Genomic DNA, 9,054 nt, shown 5'->3' with positions numbered 1-9,054 from the left:
ACCACCACCGAGTGCTTGCATTTGTAAAAGTCTTGATTTATCTCAATTCCTAACCCCATTTCCAGAATTGATGGGACATTTTATTAAATAAAAATCAAACCCAGAATGTGTGATTTGCTCATTCTCTTAAATCTTTATTTAACTGACAGTGGCACAAAGAAAATGTATCCAATGTTTTCACTGATGTTTCTTGATGGTATTTGGTAAATATGAACACATTTATAATTGAAAGCTTCCAACTCCAAAAAGAGTTGGGAAAAAGGTATGTTTACTACTGTGTAACATCAACTTTCCTTTAATTGATCATTTGGGAACTGAGGACAAAAAGTGGCCTATTCTTTCTTGATACAAGACTTAATTTGGCCAACAGCCCTTGGTCGCTGCTGCCTAATTCTCCACTCCATTATGCTCCATAGAAGACAGATATGGATTGTACACAAGCCAGTCAAGGGCACACATTCTCTGTCTAAGAAATCATGTTTGTTGTAGCATGCACAGAATGAGACCTGGCATTGTCTTGCTGAAATAACAATGGACTTCCCAGGATAATACTTCATCTTGACGGTAGCTAATGTTTCTCTAAAAATCCAGTGTTTGCCTGTACATCAATGCAAAATTTTCACATGCCAGGTGCCGTGGTCACCGATGCACACCACATACCATGAGAGTTGTTGATTTTTGCACCTATCACTGATAACAGTCTGGATGGTCCTTTTCATCATTAGCGCAGAAACAAGTTGAAACATGGACTGCTTTAACGAAAGCACACATTTCTATTGTGTATTTGACCATCTGAAATGAGCGTGGGCCCTGAGAACTTATTAGTGATTTTGTTTACATAATAGAATATCAGATTGCATTTATTGATGCAGTGGCAGACTATGTTAGATGACAACATTTTTTAAGTGCTCCCAAATCCAAATGGCACTATTGATCCCTGTAGCATGGCAGTTCTTTATGCAGAGCCATCTGATGGCTCAATGATCAAGCTCATTCAACACAGGTGTACAATCTTACCCTGTATGGACAGCTATTTCTCCATATTTCCAGAATTATTTCACAATATTATGTACAGTAGGTGATAGATGACCTAAATACTTGGCCATCTTGCACTGAAAAATGTTTTATTTGAACTTGAATTCTCTCCTGAAATTTGGCTGAATTGATGTTTCAGATGTGTTTATATTTAAACACAAAGTTGGTCAGTGAAAACATTGGAAATATTTTCTTTGTACTGCTGTGTGTTTAGTAAAAGATTCAAAATAATTAAAACAAAATCACAGATTCTTATTTTGTATTAAATTTTACAGAATGTCCCAAATTTTCTGGAATTGGCGTTTGTACAAACAGGTCTCAAGCTTCCTTTTTTGTGCAAAATCAGGCACAAAGACATTTGCAGTTAACAGCACTGCAAATTGAGTCTCAAATCAGTAGTGCCTTAACAGCCAGCTGCTGTAGAGGACAATCCAAGTAATGCACTTCTGAGAGACAATATAGGCCTCCAGATTAAGGATTTGGTGGAGGGGGTGGGGGGTTGTTAGGTGGCAGAATGTCTCCATTGGGTTCTTTGTGCTCCTGAGTGGTGGGGCTAGTTTTTGGTGTTTTCTTTGCTGGTTTTCTGGGGCGTCTCCTCTTGGCCTTGTGCTGCGCTGTCGTCCTGGTTTTGTGCGTGTCCATCAAAGGATCCAGGTGAAGCTTTCCACTAACAGCATCTGAAGACTCATCAATAAAGGCTAGATTTTCCCCAAAGTAATCCAAGGGTTGGGAGATTATGGGCTCTTTTGGGATTTTAGGAAGCTGACCCTCTTCCTTCTCCACTTTATCCTGAATCCGTTCCGTTTCAGTTGCATCTGACCCTGTCTCGGATTCCTCAGAGTCTGATGCGTTGGATGATGTTGAGTATGAGACTGAAGATCTGGATCCTGACTGGCTTTCAGGATGTCCGTTTTCCCCTTTTCCACCGTCTGCTGGGGCTGCTCCTGAGGCACTCTGGCTGGTCCCGTGACTGCGGTGGCCACGGCGCCTCTTCCGCCTCCGCCGCTTGAAAGATTCATCAAATTTTCCAGGAATGTGGAAATCCACAGACATGTTCTGGATGTTCTGGGTCCAGTCAGTGGCATGTGCTCTCAGCTCTTCCATCTGAGAAAGCAGACAACAGAGATGATGTATTATTTACCTTAACAGAATGGAAAGATGGTAGCAAATGAAAATAGAGTAAATGATAAAATGAAGGTGGAAAAAGAGAGAAGGCAAGAAGAATAAGAAAAGAAAGATATGTTATGATAGGATTAACATGTCACTAAAGAGACCTATATATAAGTGTATAACAGACAGGAAAACAACAAAAAATATGACAATATTATTACCAGCAGTACATCTTGTCATTGGGCTTTTGTACACTCGTTCCTGTGTCACACACTGAGGCACTGCTAAATATTTTTAATGCTGCATACACATCCTGAACACTTTATAGGCTACAGTATATAATTCTGACTATACAGATACTAAAGCGTTTATGAATATAGCAAATGTATATGGTGTATATCTAATGAACATGCAACACAGAGCAGAGAAAACCACTGCAAAGATCTCTTCAGTCTACCTACCTCAGCACGTGTCTTTTTAGACAGCACCCGTAGCCAGTTCCCAATCATGGTGAGGACTGAGGCAAAGTAAGCCAAACCTAGTAAGATCCAGAACCACACCAGGGGTTTGTACCAGTGGTCTGTCCCCTCAGCCCCACTATCACCTGTGCAAAAAGATTTGAAAGTAATACAGATAAAGTTAAAATGCTGGGGCTATCATTGAACTAATCACACCAACAGCAGACCTCACACTCAGCTTTGGCTTCCACCACTGCAGATTTTGCACTGTCCTCCAGAGGGGGTTAAATGTGAATATGAATAACTCAGCACATGTAGCAACAACACAATGAATAATTTAATAACGAGATGTGTGAGGAGTGCTTGTTTCTTGGTAGAAGTGGCAGAGGAAATATTAACAAAATCTATACTAGGAGCGGCTTTGAAAACTGTGTGTAGGGTCAATAATTATTTCAAGAGTTATTTTGTACATTCTGTCAAAAAGTAGTGCTGCAGACACTACATATAAGGGATGAAATCAGCTGCATTGGGGTGCATTGTTGACCCAAGGGTATTTACACACTTACACAATGTTTAAAATGTACATAGAAAGGAGTCTGAAGGAGTCTAAAAACACTCTGCTCAATGCCAAGTGTCTGCAAGTGAGTAAAAAAGCTTTTAATCATGGGTCTGTGGAGCTCAAGGTGTTTTTATTTCTTGAGTTATGGAGAACAATTCAATATAGTTGAAATTATTAATACATTCTTTTAAACAATGTTCTGGATGTGAAGATGTCTAGAAATGTTTGGACCTATAAGTGCCAGTTAATGTGACGCGTTTGCCTGGGTACATCATATTCCTTCACTTTCCTGTTTTAATTTTTTATACTTCACTCCAACTAGTGTTTATGTTCTCTAATACTATTTGTGCAAAGAGCCTCAGCAATCATAAAATCAAAAGCCAAAGTCAAGAGCCAAACAAGAATAAAAAGGCATTTTGTCTTGGGTTATCTCTAGTACCTGCCACATAGTCCCCAAACCCCACGGTGGTGAGGGTGATAACCACAAAGTAGGCAGATTCCAGCAGGTTCCAACTCTCCACCCTTTGGAAAATCAGCGTGGGCAAAAAGACAAAGAGAACAAGGCCCAACAGGATAGAAAACAGGGCTGAGATGACACGCACAATAGTGGGGCTCACTTTCCACTTCTGAGAGCATCAAAAGAAGAGAGCAGAAAAATAAATCAGATCATGACACTGAGGTGAAATATATGAACATTACAGTTTGAAGTTTATAAATATACACCAATCAGCCACAAGATTTAAACATCTAGCACTTAAATTGAACAAAACTGTCTTATCACAGTGGCCCATGTCAAAGGTTGGTAATTATTAGGCAGCAGGTGAACAGTCATTTCTTGAAATGAGTGTTTTTGAACCTGGAAAAACAGAAGGAACCTGGATTCCACAGAAAATATACTGTAACATAATTGTGAAAAAAAAGATAGTGCTGGCAGATGTAAGAAGGCACAGAGCTTTGCAGCTGTGTATAGGCCTATCCAGTGAAAGTGGCAATGCTGACCCCTGTCCAGTGTTTAAGGTGCCTATATTGAACATGTGAGACCTTGGAGCACTGGAAGGAAGTGGTCTGTTCTTTTTTATAAACCTGGAAAGATGTGTGTATGTCACCTAACTGGTGAAGGGATGTCAGAAAAAAGTAAGCCAACAGAGGTAGTGTAATGCTCCATGCAATGTTCTATAAGTTCAGGAGTAGCTTGTGGAACATGACAAGGATTTTGAGGTGTGTTGACTTGGCTTGTGGATTCCCCAGATATCCATTTGATTGATTGTCTGGGGATGTGCTGGAAAAATCGATGCATGCAAACTCTGGCACTTAAAAGACATGAAGCAAAGACTTGATGTCACTGCTGCTAGTATCTTTATGCCGGATACCACAGGAAAGCTTCAGAGGTTTTGTTGTGTCCATGCCTTGATAGGTCAGATTTGGCAGCACGAGTGGAACCTATGCAACTTGGATGATATGGTAGATAATATTAATGATATGGCTTACTGGTGTATATTGGCATTGGTGTATTACTGATGCAGTAGAGGGCACATTAGTAAGTAAGATTTGGATTTTTTCCCCCTGGGGCTCCTCTAGTGTACTGAAATCAAAGGGGAGGGGAAGGTGGAGAGAAGGGTGTAGTTTCCTATCCTCTTCCAAAAGTTACACAGTGCAGTTTCTGCAGTGCTAAGCACAGAGTAGGAACGACAGCGGCTCTATTCTCCCTATTACAAGTCAATGATTTTAAGGTGATAGTACATAATTCAAAATTTTTTATTACAAAAAAAGTATCAAAACTATGATGTAACTTGAAAAAGGGAAAACATATGGAAAACTGCAACTGCTGTTTTAACCCTAAAAGTAAATATATGAAATGTATATTTTGCAACTGCAGAAGGAATCTAATGTTACTTATAGAAAGCTTAACATCATATTGCAATCATATGTGATAAAATCATGATAAGCCTACTCATAATAACAGCATTCTTTGATTGGACTGGAGGAGAAATCATTCAGTGCAAAAAAAAGGAATTTTGCAAGATAACTACTTGGGAGATATTTTTTTATGAAGGTCATTTTTTTCTCTCTTAGAAAGCTAAAATCACTACTTTTTTGGCATTCAGGATTGTTTTTCATAAACCAGTTAATAAAATTAATAAAATATGTTTTTATAAACTCTTCTATGTGTGGGTGTATCCAAACATTTCCCTGGAACTGCATACAGTAAACATTCCATGAACATAGAGTATCTATTAAAATAATTGTTCAAAGAACAGAACATTTGTTGATCTCCTTTCCAGCACTTTAACATTTATATTATTATATAATATTTTTTGTTTTCATAATCATCATCATCATCATCATTATCATCATAATCATTATCTCTAACTCTCTCACCAGGAAAAGCATCTCTATCTTAGCGACGGCTTTCCTAAGACCAGTGCCCAGATGGTCACCTACACCAGCCAGGAGGAATCCAAACAAGGGGATTCCCATCAAAGCATAGCAGATACAGAACAGCTTGCCCCAGTCTGTCTGTGGAGAGATGTTCCCATAACCTGAAGGCCAGAAAGAAAATGCAATGGGAGGACCGGATATTTATAGAGAACTTGCAGTGTGAACAATCCACAGAATGCCGGATGCAGGCCATGTCCCTGAGGTTAAAATGGAGCCTGGCTCATCAAGCAATATGAGAATGCCATACCAATGGTAGTGATGATGGTTCCGGAGAAGAAGAAAGCACTGGCCAGGTCCCAGCTGCTGCTGAAATTACTGTTGTGATTTTTGGGGTCTACCCCTCCCGCGATGGGTTCTGTAACATTCTACACAGGCATAAAGAATCAGAGAATCTTTGTACAGCAACCGTGCACACACCAGGCTGGAATAAACTACAAAGATACCATTGGTTTTACCAGATTATGCAGACATCACATGCTGAATTTAAGGAATGAAAAAGACTACATGGGTTAAGTGCTTTTATTAGCGTGTTATAAGCTCACAGCAAGACAACCTCATCACGGCCTAAACAAAATCTCATCTATGGAATGGCAACAAGATTTTAACAAAATTTCTTTCCAAGGAATTTCAGACCATTTCTATTGGTCTATTCATCATAGCCCTGTATATTCACACAAAGCACAGGGTATGAGTTTTAAAATAATCTAAAAGTCTGATACTTCCTCTGAAATGAAAAATCTTTTTTCCCCTTTTTTCTATGAATGTTAAAGGAACAGTACATACGATTTGTTTTATTTTCCTCCTGGGGCTTCCCTCTAAAATTTATTTTTATAGCACTATACTGAAATCATTGAGGATTTGGGGTTGTGGTGGTTACATAGTGCAGTTTCTGCAGTGCTGAGCCATGAGTAGCAATGACAGAGGCTCTATTCTCCCAATTACACCTCAGTGGAGCATGTCAATGATTTTCAAGTTGTAATTTTAAGGTAAAAATAGTGTTCCTTTAAGAGTTACAGTTAAAAGTAAAAAAAAACTCAGTCATTCAATTAATCTTGGCTTTCATTCACTCACAGTCCTTCACTAACAGAAAGCTCACATATTTAGTGCCTTATTTTATAGGTTATAAGTTAAAGATAGTAAAATGGAAATGTATATTTTGCATAAGCTTTTGGAAATTTCATTTAAAAATTCAGCAATTCATTCAAATATATTCAATAAAACAAAAGGTGATAATATTTCTAGATAGTATTTGTATTTCCTGAGTTATAATTCACTGTACCTCTAGGAATGTCTGCAGGCTCTCGTAGCTCACGCAGGCATAACTGTAGAGGAAATCACTGCGTATGTTCTCCAGCTTTTGGACCAGAGCCTTGTATTCATTCTCCTCCACAGGGGCCTCCAGTGCATTGAACACCAGAGCCCCCATCACCAGGTATAATAACACGGCCGTTAGAACGGCCAGCAACGTGGAGCAGCGCATGGATGCGCTTCCAGTCAGGCCAGAGGCCGCCTTCTTCCTGCCTCCACTGCCAGTGCTGCACCTCTCTGCTTCAAAACTGCACCAGAAATAACAGTGCAATCAACACATTCAGGTTATGGCATTTGGCATACTCTCTCATCCAGAGTTATCTTCAAGCACATATGCAAATTCGCATGGAACAGTTGAAATTTGCTCTCAGTGGCTGTTACCACAGCATTAGGAATCTTACCCAAAGACACCTAGTATTGTGGTGGTCCAAACCACATTGGAAATATATATTCTTAGTCTTTTATATTACAATATTACCCTCAAACACTAAACACTACAAGGGTTTGTATGTATTTCCCTTTTGTTTAAAGGAAAAACTTACAAATATTTTAAAGCTAAAACATGATTTTCATATTTCAGTATAAAGCATACAGAAAGTATAAAAAAATCATGGTCAGGGAAAAAACTCCAAGATGAGGTTTAATGTAAGAATTGTTTTATAACAAATAAAATCTAATCTAAACCCCAATTCCCATGAAGTTGGGATGTTGTGTAAAACATAAATAAATACAGAACACAATGATTTGCAAATCCTTTTCAACTTATATTCAACTGAATACACTACAAAGACAAGATATTTAATGTTCAAATGGATAAACATTATTGTTTTTTTTGTTTGTTATTTTTTGCAAATATTCATTCATTTTGAATTTGAGGCCTGCAACATGGTCCAAAAGAGTTGGGACAGGGGCAACAAAAGACTGGGAAAGTTGAGGAATTCTCAATGTACTACTGTCCATAATATCATCAAAAGATTCAGAGAATCTGGAAATATCTCTGCAAGTAAGCGGCAAGACCGAAAACCACTATTGAATACCCGTGACCTTTGATCACTCAGGCGGCACTGCAGTAAAAACTGACATTATTCTGTAACAGATATTACTACATGCGCTCAGGAACACTTCAGAAAACCATTGTCAGTGACAAGTCCAAGTTAAAACTCTACCATGCAAAGTGAAAGCCATATATCAACAACACCCAGAAACTCTGCTGGCTTCTCAGGGCCTGATCTTATCAGAGATGGACTGACGCAAAGTGGAAAAGTGTCCTGTGGTCTGATGAGTCCACATTTCAAGTTGTTTATGGAAATCATGGACGTTGTGTCCTCTGGGCCAAAGAGGAGAAGGACTGTCCGGATTGTTATCAGCGCAAAGTTCAAAAGCCTGAAAAGTACATACAGGTTTTGGAGCAACATATGCTGCCATCCAAGGAACGTCTTTTCCAGTGACATCCCTGCTTATTTCAACAAGACAATGCCAAGCCACATTCTGCACGTGTTACAACAGCGTGGCTTCGTAGTAAAAGATTGTGGGTACTAGACTGGCCTGCCTGCAGTTTAGATCTGTCTCCCATTGAAAATGTGTGGTGAATTATAAAGCACAAAATACGACAACAGAGACCCTGGAGCAACTTAAGTTGTACATCAAGCAAGAATGGGAAAGAATTCCACCTATAAAGCTTCACCAATTAGTGTCCTCAGTTCCCAAATGCTTATTGAGTGTTGTTAAAAAGAAAGGTGATGTAACACAGTGGTAAACTTGCCCCTGTCCCAACTCTTTTGGAACATGTTGCAGGCCTCAAATTCAAAATGAATGAATATTTGCAAAAAAAAAACAATAAAATTTATCTGTTTGAACATCAAATATCTTGTCTTTGTAGTGTATTCAATTGAATATAGGTTAAAAAGGATTTGCAAATCATCGTATTCTCAGCACTTCCAATGATAATGTATCCAAAGCAACATTCAGGTGTCCAGATGTCCAGTTTAATACGGTGCCAAAAACAAGGTGTTTCATTTTAATCTTAGCACAAGAAACAAAATCAAAATGTTGGAATACTTTTTAAAAATGCCTCTTTTACTCATAAGAGAGATAGCACTATTCTGATACAATCTCACAGTGGACTGTAGCAGAAGCTCTCATTAC

At 38.8% G+C, this 9,054-nt stretch overlaps 1 protein-coding gene across 1 annotated transcript; it reads right to left on the bottom strand.

Moving 5' to 3' along the window:
* Positions 1-1,506: 1,506 nt before the first annotated feature.
* Positions 1,507-7,081, bottom strand: LOC136668016 (potassium channel subfamily K member 4). The gene is made up of 6 exons (XM_066645262.1): positions 6,881-7,081; positions 5,849-5,966; positions 5,542-5,702; positions 3,602-3,788; positions 2,607-2,749; positions 1,507-2,139 (listed from the first exon to the last, which is right to left on the bottom strand). Exons 1-6 carry the CDS (start codon positions 7,079-7,081, stop codon positions 1,507-1,509), a joined length of 1,443 nt encoding a protein of 480 aa, XP_066501359.1.
* Between the last annotated feature and the right edge of the window lie 1,973 nt (positions 7,082-9,054).

Source organism: Hoplias malabaricus, chromosome 15 (assembly GCF_029633855.1).
Source record: "Hoplias malabaricus isolate fHopMal1 chromosome 15, fHopMal1.hap1, whole genome shotgun sequence".
In the NCBI taxonomy this organism is placed as follows: Eukaryota; Metazoa; Chordata; class Actinopteri; order Characiformes; family Erythrinidae; genus Hoplias; species Hoplias malabaricus.
The sequence above is the reverse complement of the archived record's forward strand: the minus strand, read 5'-3'. Positions and strand labels throughout refer to the sequence as shown.